This window comes from Armigeres subalbatus, chromosome 2, assembly GCF_024139115.2.
Source record: "Armigeres subalbatus isolate Guangzhou_Male chromosome 2, GZ_Asu_2, whole genome shotgun sequence".
Taxonomy (NCBI): domain Eukaryota; kingdom Metazoa; phylum Arthropoda; class Insecta; order Diptera; family Culicidae; genus Armigeres; species Armigeres subalbatus.
In genome coordinates this window covers 182,349,466-182,365,400 of record NC_085140.1, presented here as the reverse complement: position 1 = coordinate 182,365,400, position 15,935 = coordinate 182,349,466, and the positions used below count along the sequence as shown (strand labels likewise).

The 15,935-nt window shown below is 39.1% G+C and overlaps 1 protein-coding gene across 4 annotated transcripts in view; it reads right to left on the bottom strand.

Annotated features, from left to right (window-relative positions):
* Positions 1-12,992: 12,992 nt before the first annotated feature.
* LOC134211353 (G-protein coupled receptor Mth2-like) overlaps positions 12,993-15,935 on the bottom strand; it is a 146,355-nt gene continuing 143,412 nt past the window's right edge. For 3 of the 4 annotated variants that reach the window (XM_062688138.1, XM_062688136.1, XM_062688137.1), the window contains exon 8: positions 12,993-13,743. In XM_062688138.1, coding sequence (XP_062544122.1) covers positions 13,533-13,743 — 211 coding nt within the window. In that variant the 3' untranslated portion in view covers positions 12,993-13,532. The remainder of the gene's footprint in view (positions 13,744-15,935) is intronic. The other variant, XR_009979005.1, reaches the window with a different exon arrangement.

Here is a 15,935-nt window from a genome sequence, read left to right as displayed (position 1 = left end):
GATTGGAAGGTTGAAGCAGCACGGTGATGAGGAATAATTAAATGGCGCTGAGAGTACAGGATGTCAGAGTCAAGAGGAGATAACTTCGTCGGTTCAGTGGAAGATGGAAACGAACCAGTCCCCACCTTGATGGAAGTTAATCATGCCATCCTACAGATCAAGACCAATAAAGCAGCTAGTAAGGATGGTATAGAAGCCAAGCTCATCAAGATGGACACGGAAAAGCTGGCCTGTACAAACTGATAATCAGAATCTGGAAACTGAACAGCTACCGAAGGAATGGAAAGAAGGGGTCATATGTCTATGAGAAATTATGGACGAGAGAAGCTTACCAGACTGATCAAAGCAATGGTTGAGATGGTGTGCAAAACTGTGTGAAGATTTCTGGCGAACACGAATCCCGCCGGGACTAAGATAAGGTGACGGACTTTCATGTCTGTTGTTCTACATTGCGCTAGATGGTGTCATGCGGCGAACCGGGTGTATCAGCCGGGGAGCGATTTTCAACTGATCCAGTCAATTTGTTTGTTCCCGCGGATGATATGAACATTGTTGACCGAACAATGCATCGATAACAAAGTACATGCTAGTGGGCGGAACCGACGGATAGACGGGCCCTAGTAGCACATTTCAGATCGATTTGGTTACAGCAACTCCAGAGTCACTGGATTGGGTCGCATATGAGTCACAGTGACTGGTATGTGACAAGGCTACTCGGGGGGATAGTATTGAGGTGGTCATTGAATTTGTCTACCTTGGATCCTTGCAAACGGCTAATAATAATGTTAATCGTGAAATACGAAGGCGCATCATCCATGAAAGTCGGAACAACTATGGGCTCCAGAAGAAACTGTGGTTGTGTTGCGGCGAAGGATGGACAACAAGCTCGCCTAACTCTACGACGAATCCAGCATCCAGAAGGTAGCTAAATCTGGAAGGGTACGATGGGCAGGACATGTTACTAGGATGCCGGACAGCAACCCTGCAAAGACGCTTCCGACTCGGCACAAGGAGGCGTGAAGCACAGTGAGCTAGGTGGGTGGATCAGGATCAAAACGATTTTGCGAGCATGGGGCGCAACCGATGAGGGTGAGATGTTGCCTCGAACCGTGTATTGTGGCGTAAATTTATTGATTCAGTGTTATCTGTTTAGATGATTGCTAAATAAATAGTAGAAAGACAACTTAATAAAAACCGAAATAAAAGAAGACAACAGTTTAAGCTTCGATCACTATGCTGTGAGCATTTCCAAACATACAAATTTAGGCTGGTCCACGTTTAATCCCCCTCACAAGGCTTAAAAAACCATCGTCCGTATGAATTATGCCTCACGATTACTATTCTTGAATGAATCACTCATATTCTGATTAGGTAAACCCTTTCAGCACTACCCCACTGCGACACAGCGGTCAGCTATGGTGGAGATACGGCCAATCTACAAATGTGCATGTGGTGTTCTCGAATTCCAAACACGCAAAGTGCACTTACTTATCATAATCAATACCGCTCCAGTGTATTAGGGGAATAACAAGCTTCTTTGTGCTGGAAATCAACAGCTCAAATCTGCCAGTAGAAAATTAAAAATAGTTTCTTGTGTGTCTGATGTATCTTCTTGAAATGGGGAACATTATAATGGGACTGACGTGTCAATGGCGCTAGTATGTAGGGGGAAATAAATGATCCAAAATGTTTATGAACAACCAAAAATATTTCAAGAAAACGAAATTTTCTAAATTGGTGTATTCTATCTGTTTTTTTTTAATCTTTATTTTTGTGATTCTTATAATCTATCTGAAATTAATGATACTGACTAATATACGCTACCCAAAAATGTTATGCCAAATACTCCAACACATATTTCACTGAAATCCGAAACAAGAAATCTGTACAAGATTAGCACCAGCGCTAGTCGATTCTTCAAACTGATATGTATAAAAAGGAAATATTTGAAAACAAAACAATTTTTTTTTATTTTTATTTAAGAGTTCCTTCGTGTATAGATTAACAAACGTTTTGACTTCAGCCACTTTTGATTTTCTGACTCTGACAGAATTTGAGCTAACGTTTGGAAATTAGTGGCGCATTTTATACTAATTTCTCCTACTTAGTTTCCACAAGTTAGAACTGACGCCACAGCTTCGTACGATAAGCAAAATATTTCTAGACCAACATTTGAATAGGGCGTAACAGCCAACATTGATTCCTTCTGATTCTTTGTCCACATATTTAACTTTATATGTAGACGAAGAATCAGAAGGAATAAATTTTGGCTGTTACGCCGTTTTAAAATGTTGGTCTAGATTAAGCTTATCATTTCTGGAATAAAATTTCAATATTTTATGATAGCGTAATGCTTGAGCTTAGTATCATAAGGGCGTAACTGCATTGATTGATTTTATGTTTCGTTAATATCTCAACTGGTTTAAAAGTTACAATCGAAATTAATTCCGGTGCAAGATGCTATTATCTTTTATCACACCAAGCTATTGAATTTTCGGGAAACTATCGCTATTCACTGCATTGATGAAAATAAATCGAAAAGATAAATCGATCAAGGCCAAAATTACTGGGGTAGGCAAATGTTGGGTATAATTGGATTTGGATGTGTTGTAGGGGAAGATGGGGAGACTTGATCACCCCTGTTTTATCGAGAACTGAAGTAGTTTTGTTCTAGCGTATTTTTTAGTATAGATCATCTAGACAAATGACCTTCATGTGGTGAGTTATTTTTTGGATTGACAACCTTATTTATTCTGCAAGGCGGTTTTGACCTTCCCAAAGATTTTTTTATTGGCCACGCAAAATTTAAACAACTTTTCATAGCAATGACCAAATGCTTTCGTTTTTTCACAGCACATGCTTACCCAAGTAACATTTTGAATTCTATTTGGATTTATTCAAGTTTTATTGCAGTTTTATCAAGGATTCGCATAAACTGTAGAGTTTTATCATAGTTTTTATCTAGTCCAAGTTACCTCAAAGCTAAATTATCTTATAATAGTTTTATGATATGCTCCAGGTCCATCTTAAGCTGTTTATTTTGAAAAATTATGCAGCAAGAGCACTATATCCCAATTGAAACCAAATAGTTTTGAGAAAGTTTTATGGTACTCTTCATTAAGAAAGAACGATCTTGAAAATGCCATTATAAAACTTCCTTAAAACTATGTGGTTTTGAGTGGGAGAAAGTGCTCTTGTTGAAGAATACATCAAAACAAACAAAACATAATGTCAATTTGGACGCAAACAAGTGTATAAATTAAAAACAAGTGGATCAAAGGCAAAAATAATGTAAACTTATCCCATATATGGAAACTCCATTTGCGCAAGCATCTTTTTTTTTCTATCGGAGGTTTCTTTCTATCGGATCAAATTTACCACCAGCTGCATCAGCTGTCTTGATCTTCCAATACCAGGCAGATTTCATATCCTCCCATTTATCATATGATCGATCAATTTTCCTTAAAATACATTTTCTCGATTTTTTGGGCGTTCGTAATCATAACCAACTGGGAACAATACACAGGCGAATTTCTCCAGTTTTCAACGAACGGTTAAGCTACGCAACAACTGTGTCGTTTTTTTATTGCAATCATGCGTGCCCACTACTGAAAACCATCACAAACATGGAAATCAAAACATTTTGCGCTCCAATTATTTGTTCTCGATTGTTATTGATATAGATAGATAGGTATTATGGACCCGAGGAGCAGTAACCCTATTGAGTTTTAATTTAATTTAATTCAGCATTTTGTGCAGATATTTAGTTTAGTAAATATTTAACGGCGAACTCTTTCCAAATGAACGACTTGTTTTCGTTGGATATGTAAACAACATGTTTGATTTATTTATTGGACTATAGGCTGTAAGCCCGTTACCCTACTTATACATTATACACATAATTATTGTCCCATATACAATTGTCCTCTTAAAAATAGTCTTAATCTATCACGAATTACTTCTGTTGTCATGTTTGTAGAAATTACATCTTGTAGTCTGTTGAATTCAGTCATGAACCTGCTGGTAGGCTCGTACTGCGTGTAGTTCCTTGATCTAAATGGAGGATCGAAGACCCTCCGACGACGAACAGTAACCGGGCTAGTGTTGAAGTTGAGCCGGTTATAGAGATATGGACTACTAATTCGCCCTCTCAAGATGTTACAGAAAAAGACGATGTCAGCAATGGTGTCGGGGTCAAATAACGAGCAGAGATTCTCATACACCGGTAACTCTTCTTTCCATCCAAGGTTGATGCTGTGTACAATTATTTTAAAAATCATCTAAGTAGCTTTGAGTTTAAGTATATTTTGTTATCTGTCAGAAATTTTCACTTATGGATAATAGTTCACTATTCACGGTAAATCAATTTGAATATTAAATTGCTTTAAAAATACTTTTTTATTCTAGCAAGCAAGGTAGCAAGATTTTACAAATTCATGTAAGGTTGTCGATGCTCGCTTTGGGTGCTACGAGCATTCAGAGAATATGAAGAAAGCAACTGGTGGTAGAGACTTTAGACGTGCGTACAAAGTTCAAAGCTTATGCGTTTGGTAATGAGCATTGAAGAAGCCCTGAGTATGTGTTGGTGAAAATCTCTTTTAAAATAAAGATAAACGATCGCTTTCATCATTTGGGTATTTCCCTCCTGATAGTATTCACGAAGAGTTGTTCAATGATGTCTCAATGCAGTTGATAATTCTTAAATTTTGATAATTCTACTCGTAAAGACTTAGATGTTAGCTCTACCTCCACTAATAATAGAAGTTGAGAAGCTGAGTCTGACTCGACATCATTCTTATATAATAAGCTACAAAAAGTCCGATATTTTCAAAACTTAGGCCAAAAAAAGTACTTATGAATAAACCATACCTTTTTACTATGGTCAAGAACGCAAGCACAATTCTCGAGTCATACGAGACGCAGAATAAGCACAATTGTTTACTACCATCATTGAGACCTCTGTTAGCATAGTTAGTGAAGGCATGGCATTATTCGAGTAAGATATTGTTTTCGACTCATTCGGGCATAAAGTACCATTTTTCTTGCCTCACGATATACGCATATGCAGTTGGTTGGCATCGAAAGCTATGTTGAGTGTCGGCAATAAACTAATTTCCAATGCAAAAAGCCAAGAAGAAGCAGAAGAAGTAATTTCCTTCAATGTGCATTCAACATGATTTTCAACCGTTTCTCGTTTTCAAACAAATATGAGAAACATGCAACCTGCTTGCGATATGCAGCTTTCAATGGTTAAAAAAGCTAGTTTAAACTGAACAGATTTCTGCATCATTCTCATAATTATGTTAAAACTTTTTATTGCTATTGAGTAGTATTACCGGTGGTATATTACGACATGGTTACAACTGATGCCCCACACACTTAAATCATTTCACAGATTTCGGTGAATTTTGCTTCATTTCACCGAAATCTCAACAGCAGATTTGTTCGGTAATTGTTTCACCGATTTTCTGCGGTATTTTCCTTTGTTCAACTGTCAAAATCACCAAAAAATCTGTAAAATTTTTACCGAACAGTTCTGCTGTTGAGATTTCGGTGAAATTTCACAGAAATCTGCGATTTATTTTAAGTGTGCAAGCTTTTTATCGACTCACGTACGACGTTATTAGTTTAAAATTATTTCTTAATCGTTGTGAAACAATAGCATTCAAAGAGGAGTTTATGATCTTAATGATATTCCGTCTCTCCGAAACCACAAATCCAAAATTGTGCCCACAAAATAGTCTGTCTGAATATTACTAGTTGTTTCTAGACATTTCATACATTCTGTCCCACTGCATCTTTGGCCATTCATTTTGACAATACCTAAAAAGATTAGAAAGATGGATATAGTGAAATAATGAAATCGATTGGTATTAATTTATTTTGGAAATGAAACTTAGGACTTCAGAATCGATAATGAAAACTTTTGAAGTTTCATTGTAAACAAACATTTTACATCATAGCACAGCATACTTGGATCTGAACCAGAAAAATTTATGGTGGACAACCCAAATGTCAAAAGGGGTGATTCAGACATTATAGCAGCTCAGAATAAAAAGCTGGATTGTGGCCGCCACACCACACTCGCAAAATCCAGTTTAGTCCTAACGAGGCTAACATAAATTGTGAGAATTGCATGTGGATCAGTAAGCTCACGTCCAAACCGTCGGGTGAGAGCAAAATGTTATAATAAAAGCACCAAACTTATAACGCTCTTCAAGAGCTTATAGCAAACTTATAACGTTTTATTCAAGACAAATTCAGCTTCGTCAAGATTGCGATAAATCTAGTTCAATGTATCATGCTCCTGCATAAACCTAACAGGTTTTGTATAAGATAAAGTGGTTTTAATCCAATCTTATGATGGTTTTCGATAGAACTATTGAAATCATGGCTTCAAATTTCTTGATGGAAGCCATTTCTATATAAACAATGAAAACTATTTGTTTTAATTTTACATTTCATAGATTGGGGCATAAAACAAATATTGTTACATCTGCGAAATAAAAAGTAGAGCAAAATTTATTTTTTTGGGTATGTACAATTTTTTAAATAAAAATAGTTTTCCAAAATAATATTATATCTTGCAATATAAATGAGGCGCATTCAATATTTGTTACATTTATTTGGAGACGCATCGACAAAGTGGTTGTGGCATGTGGAATTACACGATCACAATGCAATTAAGTTTCAAGTTATCAACGTATCCATAAAATTTTTTATCATTATGATATACTGTTCGATTTGGTTCAGACAAAATTCAATATAAACAAGTATAAACATCAGCGGATCTAGATAACGAAAACACGTGCTGTCAAATTCCTTAGTAATCCTAACAGGGTTTTATACTGATCATTCATGCCATCATAAGCTCACTTTGATAAAACTAACCAGTTTTAAGCGAACCTTGGAAAATGGTCTTGAACACCTTCTCAAGAGTGGGCCTCTTTCGTCTTAAAGTGGTTTTATGGCTGTCTTGGAGCAAGCTTGTCGGACAATTGGCTTTAAATGTGGTTTTAAGGCACAAGTCTAGAAGTGTGCTTCAAGTGCATCATAAAATTAATTTTGCTACTTGGGTAATGGTCTGTACTGATGAAGATGTCAACATTTCATCAAAGTTTTAGGATATTTGGATTTGAAGTTATTGCCTTAATATGGGGACTCTTGATCCCCCATTAGTCACCCATACAAAAATTTGGAGAAAAAATTCAAAAAAAAATAAATCGGTTTTCAGGCTTCTATTTTTTTGTAGATTTGACAGATTTGATGAAGGGTTGGTAGGAATAATTATATATTTAAGATCCACAATAATGACAATGAAATTGTAGGGGTTAACGGAAGTTTTAATCAAGGAGGGGTGGAGTCCCGTAAATCTGGTAGATAACTTTTACGTAGTGTTTTACGGTGTAAGATCTACCAAACCGAGCCCTAGCTTAATCCAGTTTTTCAAGCTAGGGCAATAAGTTGTGGGTTTTCGAGGATTTATCGTATTTACTCTACCAATTGCAGTTTTTGAATTATAACAAAAATAACTTTACCCTGCACATGGTTAAAAGACTCAAATTCCTCGTGTTTGAGGCTAAATTGTATGCAGCTTTTCTATGGAACCTTAGGTTAGGGTTCTATGGATGTACTAACTCTTCATGAACTGGTAAACAATGATAGTTTGAGGAACACACGAAAATTCTTGTTACTGAACAACTTCTCTAGATTGAAATGGTCTCGTAGATAGAGCTAAATCCCGAGTTTGTAGCTTTACTGGTGATATTCTATAAGCAAGACAAGGATGTAGCTAGGGCTCCGATGCATGGCCAATAAACAGTATTACTGTTCTGTTTTCTCAGAAAAAGATTTGATAAGGGGCACGCCTTCAATGAGATTGCTCTCTGGGGTGGAGGGAGGGGTTCTGAATTTTGTTTACCCTTTAATTAAATGGCCAGCAGGGCACACTGATACCCACGAAACTAGAATGCTTGTAGCATATGCAATTTTTAACCGATTTCAACAGTTTTGGGCTCATTTGATTCCGATTTTTTCTTTATCGTGCTATTGTTGGGTTCGATCGGTTCAGTGTTTTGTATTAGACATAGAACGATTGCACTCAATGCATTTAACTATTGAAAAATTTAATTTCGCCAGGTAATGTTGAAATTTCACTTTTACAGTAGTAATATGGCGCATAAAATGTTGATGATCGATTTCCGCATCCAGCTGTACAGGACAGAAAGTGTGGAAAAGCGGGCATCGAGCGGCTACTTCTACCAAAGCTATGGCACCACCAACGAATTGGGAACCGGCTTTATAGTGCTTGGCAAGTTGCGCCAATGTAATTGAGTGGCAGCCAATCAACGTAAGAATGTGCAAGCTGAGGATAAAAGGCCATTTTTTTTCAACGATAGCATCAGCAACGTTCACTGCCCACACGAAGGGAGACCCGACGACGAGAAAGAAGCGTTCTATGCACAGATGGAGAAGACATATGATGGATGCCTACTGCGGGACGTCAAAATCGTCATCGGTGACATGCACGCTCAGGCAGGAAGGGAGGAAATGTATAGACCGGACCGGATAGTCAGCATAACGCATCGAACGATAGCGGCTAACGATGCATAAATTTTGCAGCATAACATTTGGCGGCTACAAGCTACAAGACGGTATTCTAGCCCAAGACTACGCGCAGCAGCTGGAAGTGGCACTCCCAACGGATAAGCAGCTAGACGCAGCGTCTCTTGAATATGGAGAGATATTCGACCCACCATTAGAAGCACCGCAACCGCTGCACTAGTCATGGTTAAGCATATGCGGTATTTCGAAAAATTTCGTTTCAGGTGGTTTCGGAATTTCGCGGAATTTGAGCATGGCGAAATCTGATTTCTTCTTTTCGTTTCGTTTCGTAAAATTACAAAAATTTCGCTAGAAAAAAACAGCTTCTAACGAAATTTAACGGAATTTCGCGGAATTTCGAAACAAATTTAAAATTAAACCATACTTTATATTATCAAAAATTTTGGCTGCGCCGCTGAACTAAACCATAAACCATATTTTCAAAACTTTAGTTATACAATTTGTTTTATTAACGCTCACTTCTTCTCAATGGTTCTACATCCCAACTGGAACTTGATCTACTTGACTTAGTATTCTATAAGTACTTCCTCAGTTATTAATTGAAAACTTTTCTATGTCCACCATTGCATGAGTAGGTGTCTTGTTTTTTTTTTTCTTGCTAAGCAATGGAGGGGGAATCTGCTCAACAGACATCCTGGATTGCGGGGTTAGGGACCATCAACAAACGAGAGAGGCAGGACTACATCCCCGACCCGCTAAACCGTTTCCATTGCCGCCAAGCCCATCGTCCCTGCAGTACAATCAGAAAGTAATGCTTCAAAAGGGGGCCAGTGCACAACGCACCCTCGAGGTTGGCTGCATGTACTTGCAGCACCAAACATCGTGACTCGCTTTTTTAGAAGAAGACCATGTTATCGTACAAGCGCATGGCCGGCTTTCCAGGTGGCCTTACCACGCCCTATGTCCTCGGAAGGTGGGAAAGATCGACCTCATGCCTGCTTCCCTCTGCACGGCTGGTATCAAGAAAGATGATGCCGCGTGCACCCCAAATTGACCTCTCTGCGATATGGCCAATTCGTCAACACACAGAGGGACTTGTCGACATGATGCTTACGCCTTCCCCAGCCTTCACGAGGACCCCTTTCCGTCCTCAGGCTCGGAACCCGCCCAGTTGACCGACGCCACGAAAGTGACGATACCATGTTGTTCTTCGCGCGGCCACTTGTTCGATAAAAGTTTCGAGTTCGACCACAGGGCCGGTATGACCCATGAAGCCGACTCCGAGCCTTTGGACCACCTCTTATTTGCGCCTGAACAAGCCATCCTTGAGTCCACGCGCCACCTCCTGTGTAGCTCCGAGACGATTTGGACAATAGCCGATAAAACAGCGTTCCAGCCAACTTCATCTTTACACATCCTCCGGACTAGGTTGTCCATCTACCCTTAGTGGAACTGTCCCACGCACGCTGCCATTTGACCATTGAGGCCAACCAGACAGTCCTACGGATGCCTCTCGTGCCGCGCATTTATAAACACTCTATGTCTTCATCGATAACGATGCCAATAGGCATCATACCGGTGATGACGCAAAGTGCATCGTGCGACACGGTACGGTACGCGCTCGCAAATCTCAGGCACATGAGCCTATACGTACTTTCTAACTTCGTTCTGTAGCAGTTAATACGCAGGGCCGTGCCCCAAGCAGGCCCCCCATATCTCAGCATGGACAGAGCGACACTTGCCAGAAGCTTGCGCTTGCTGGCATAAATCGCAGAGCTATTGGACATCATCCGGGACAATGCCACTATAGCTGTGGAGGCACGCTTGCTGGCGTAATTAACGTGGCTACCAAAGGTGAGTTTATCGTCGATCATTATCCCAAGAGTTCATCAAGAGTTTGATGGAGCGTTCAGAGCTGACCGCGCAGTTGCCTGCCCTTATCCACCTCAGTCTTGTGGTGAACCAGTTCTAACTTCCTGGAACTCATCCACTCCTCTTGGTATATATGGCACTTTGACACAGGCCCTTAGGCTTGGCTTGATCTTGACCTTAGGCACAGGCTTGATCTTATCTCAATCTTCAGAGCGACTCTAGCAGCCACGAACGCCACCCGTCGTTCAACACGCTCCTCTTCTGTGCGTGCTCACTGCATCCGCCTCCGTGCCCGTAGGTAGGCGCGGTACAGGTTCGCAATTGCTTGAGTCCACCAGTCAGCCGGTGACCTCCCATTCCTAGGGTGGACTTTCCTAGGCATGGTGGCATCGCATGCACGCGAGAGTACTGTTACCAGCTGCTCGCCGCTCGGACCGAGAGTATTGTGCTCGCGGCGGAGCGCTTTTTAAACACCTCGTTGTCGAAGTAAGATGTCTTCCACATACGAGGGCTAGGCCTCGCCCCTTCTTCCGTCCACTGAATGCTGGTCGTATAGTAGATACTGTAGCGAACCGCCAGGTGGTCGCTGTGAGTGTAGCCATCATCTACCCACCAGTTTGAACTACTCGTTTGACCAGGGCTCCAGAACGTAACGAATGTATCTTGTGTGGCAAGACATCTCAGACCAGACCGAGAATCGAGCTCGCCATCTCCGGATTGGCAATCCTACGTTTTTGCTCGCACAGCTATTTGAGATGCTTACTACATAGCCCCGTTCTGAGTCGACAAATACGTATTTAGTTTTCTTCTATAAAGCATCCTCAGTATTTTGTTAGAAATATTTAACAGAAAACGAAAAGTATCTTTAACTATTCTATCCTATTTGTGTAAATGTAACCAGATATGAATCAGTTCACTATAACTTTGTCAAAAATGGAAAGTCTTGTCGTGGATTCCAAGGGCCCTTTTGAAGTCCGAAGCAAGTGAATAACTTTTTTTTATCCAGAGTAGATTACACCCAGTTCTTTTTATACACGGTTGTTTTTTACTTAATTAGGACCTTTAGCGTCAATGAAAATATGAGTTAACCGTATGAAAAAAATTACAAAAAATTAAAGAAAATTCAGGTGAAATTAGGGTTTTAACGAAATTTGAAACGAAAAATCAATCAATTTCTATATTTTTTATATACTTACTAATATAAAACTTAACTGATTGATCAGATTCGGGAGCACACGCTCCACAATGTATTGCTTTCAAAGCGGCACAAATGCTGTGGTATTGCCTTATTGCCAATGGTATATAAACGGGAATGAGGCGATTTATCACAGACTACTACTTCTCTCATTATAACTCTATTTATCGCAAAACAGTTATTTGACTTTGAAAAGTGAAATCAAAATTCCGTACATAATATAAAACCAATTTAATAAAAATTCCGCGGAAAAAATTAAATTTCGTTTCGTTTCGAAAAATTTCGAATTAAATGGACCCCGATTTCGTATCGTTTCGAAGACTCCAAAGTAAATCTATATTTCGTTTCGTTTCGTTTCGAATCAACATAGACATTTTAAATTTCGTTTCGTTTCGTTTCGTTAAGAAAAAGTGTGTTATCGCATACCCTTAGTCATGGTGTCCCTGGATCAAACGAACGACTGGTATGGCGGCGAATGTGAGCAGTTAGTGGAGGAGAAGAATGCAGCTTGGGCGAGATTTCTGCAACGCCGTACGAGGGCGAACGAGGCACGATACAAACGGGCGCGAAACAGACAAAACTCGATTTGTCGGAGGAAAAAACGCCAGCAAGAAGATTGAAACCATGAAGAGACGAAACAACTGTACCGCACTAATAACGCACGAATGTTCTATGAGAAGTTAAACCATTCACGTGAAGGCCACTTATCACAGCCCGATCTATGTAAAGACATAAACGGGAACCTTCTTACAAACGAACGTGAGGTGATCCAAAAATTACGGCAGCACTACGAAGAAGTTCATGGGATTCATGGGCGAACGCTCCACCACAAGCCGCTGTACGTACGCTGTACGTCTCAGGTATTGCAGAAATGCCGCGAATACATCGATCTACTCCCAGGAAATCGTATAAATGTCAATTAATCTCTTGGGGACTTCAGAACCCTTAGCGGAAAAGATTTCATGCGGGCTCAAGGATGTTTGTGATTTTTAGGATTTCAATAAATCCTTCCAGGTTTCTCGTGGACTTATCTTATAATCCATTTCAACTAATATTACATTAAACTGCCCACTATTTGGAGATAACCAACTAACATAATCACCCAGATGATATCTTCTCACCCAGGAAAATTCGTTCGTAGGACATGACCTATCCACTTCCGGCGCCACTGAAACCATCAAATATGCGAAGAAAATGTGCAACGAGCAAGATGGCTCAACCAAGTAAAAAAAACAGGTGTACCAACGAACCGAACGCAATAATTAGGACTTGTTTCATATGTTCCGCGCAGTCGATATTTCTAGTAGAAATAATAGTATGTGGGATCCGCAAGCATGTTGTGATATTGGAAAAAGAAACATTTCAATGAAATGCACATTTATTTAAGCCTGAATAACATTTTCTTGACATATAGGAGGTATTTTAAATACTTCGGTAACTAACTCGAACGTGACTATATTTTGAAACAAATCAGCCATGTGCTTTACATATATGGCATCGCGAATAATATTACAGCTTAAAATCGTCAAAATACTTGCAAACACTAGTGTAGCGTGAAGGTTCTTAAAATTGAAAAAAATATGTACACCCTATCTATCTAAATTATGTATAGCTCAGCACGTATTTTTATTTGTTTAACCTAGGTAAGAATCATGCTCAACAAGACACACATCATCACTTTTCAATTCTTCATGTAAAACCTAGCTGCGTCAAATGCTTTGTACTTATGAAACATCGTCTTATCTTTGGTATTTTTCCCAACATCGCATCGTCAGAAAAACTGTTCCGACCATTCCACACCGTCCCGTCGATCAGTTTATCGTTAGCATGGTCTCCTCGGTGGTACGATCGACACTGACCGGACTCAGCAACTGATGGCCCTCCCCGGGTCGGTCCAGATCTAGCCGAACTGATTTAGCTTCAGTTGCTTTTCCGAGGGATCCGCCCCCATCGGCGTTGGGGGAGCCGTCTGCTGGTGATCCAAACTTATTCGCGTCACCAAAGGTTTGTCCATTCTGGACCCGTTGAAGGACGACGTTATTGTCGTGGTAGTTGTGCGCGTGCTCGAGTTTGACATCGACGTCTCCGTTTCGCCTAATGGAATTCCGAATCTGCGAAGAATGGAACGTAAGATGTTAGTTGGTATTTAAGTGACAAACTGAAGGAAGCATGTCAAGCATTTATTAGATAGATGTTGTTGGCATTTTGCAGTCTAATTTTGCAGCTGAAACATTATTAAGTTAATAGAACATCAGGCAGATCAATATTAATAAGCCAAAATACTATATGGTGCAAGTTATATGATTGAGAATTGTGGGATTAAACTGTTATCGGATAAAGTAAAAATGCTATTGGAATTATCATTAGAACACCATGCAATAACTCATATAATAACATAACACAAATAAAAATATATTTTTAATCAGGGGTCAAGTTGATTAGCGTGGTGACTCAGTAAAAATTATATGAAGCTGTCAGGTGATTAGCATTTCCATTGATCAACGTGACCCCTTATTATGGTGCATACAATTTTAGGGTGATGTTTAAAATATTGACAAATATTTTGATGTAGTACATGTGTGTTACAAACTAATCCAACCATTATTGATAACGCAAACTCATATTTAGTAAATAGTTGTAATGCTCTATTTCATGCTAAAAAATCTTAGCGGTACAAAAAAGAAAATATGCATTGGCGTATCTACAGGGAGGCTAGGGGGGGGGTCTTTAGCCCCACCTAGAATGTAGCTAGCCCCCCTAGAAAATTTGTTACTTTGCGTAAGTATTGCACATATCTAGTGGGGGTAAATGCAGAGAATGGATTGTCTTCATTATCCAATCCCTCTCTTCGAAACACAATTTGCTGTAATTGAATCTATTCGCTCAAGTTTTTGAACTTCGAGTAATTGTTATATTTTGCGATAGGAATGAATAGCATATTACATCATTGCAAGATATTGAAATTTCTAAGATTTCGATTGAATGAAGAAATGTCAAGTAAAATACTGGACAAGTTGTCTTAGTCTATTGCTTTGGTTACCGTTGATTTTCTAATATATCCTGATTTTGCATTGGACTTCATCAGCAAATGATCAATTCTTTAAGTTTTTCAAGTTTTGCCAGAGTTTTGTGAGTAATTGTTATCTAAATCGAGCGTATGATCTTTAGCTTCCTAACATATACCAATCCCAAAAGATGCAGCGCATTTTAATTATCACGGTAGGCTTCTTGAGATTGGTAAACCTCTTAGATTTCAAAGGAGAGGTAACTAAAAGTTGAATGAGAAAGTGCTTGCTGCAGCAATGTAACCAGTGAAAATTTCTCAGTAGGCGTTGAAAAATGTAGTAAGGTGGCAACTCGTGCAGCTTCTCAGACTTTTTTCTTTGAAAATATGCGTTCAATTTCTCCTATAAGATAAATTTTGTTGCTGCTGTTGCTGTTGTTGTTGCTAAATTTTTAAATTTAATTGAAAATTAACGACTAATAAGTTGGGATGTAGAATATATTTTTTTCCAAATCATCCTAGAAGTTATTCTAACAGAAAAGAAGGGTTAGTTTGTTGTGGTTAAAGGTGTGCGCCGGTCCGAAAATCGACAGCGGCGGCGTTTGTCAGAATTTTGGTCGTCGGCGGCGGCGTTTTCGGCGTCACGCCGAAAGCCATTTTAACCGGCGGCGGCGGCGGCGTGAATCGGCGTGGTGATTTTTTTATAACGTTCTCGATTTTTTTTTTTTTTTTCATTTTTTCGGGATGATTTTATCATCAACATTTCGACATCAACGGAGGCATCTTTTTCAGATTTTTTTTTCATTGTTAATTATTTTCGATTTTCCACAGGAACTACTTTGCAGCTCTTTGTAATTCCCAAGGAAAATTGTTTGGAATTTCAGGGGAAAATAATTCAAAATTTGCATGAGAAACTTTTCAGAATTTGCATGAGAAATTGGTCTAAATTTTGTACTGCAGAATACTCAACAAAATATTTTGTCAAATTTACACTGAACAACATCCACGGGAAACTCTAAGGAGTTTTTACAGGAAACTCGCTGGAGTTTTCACCAGAAATTTTGCGCGGTTTTCAAAATGTGAAGAATATTTCGATTTCAGTGGAAATTGTTAGGAGTTTTCATGGGAAATTTATTCTGATTGGCACGAGATTTTTTTTAATTGCCATGGAAAGTTTTTCGGAATTTTCACGAGGAATGTTCCAGAATTTCCACAGAGTGACTACTACATGGAAAAATGCTGGAATTATCAGAGAATTTCTGGCACAATCAGGGAACTTTCGAACATGAAAAAAATAAT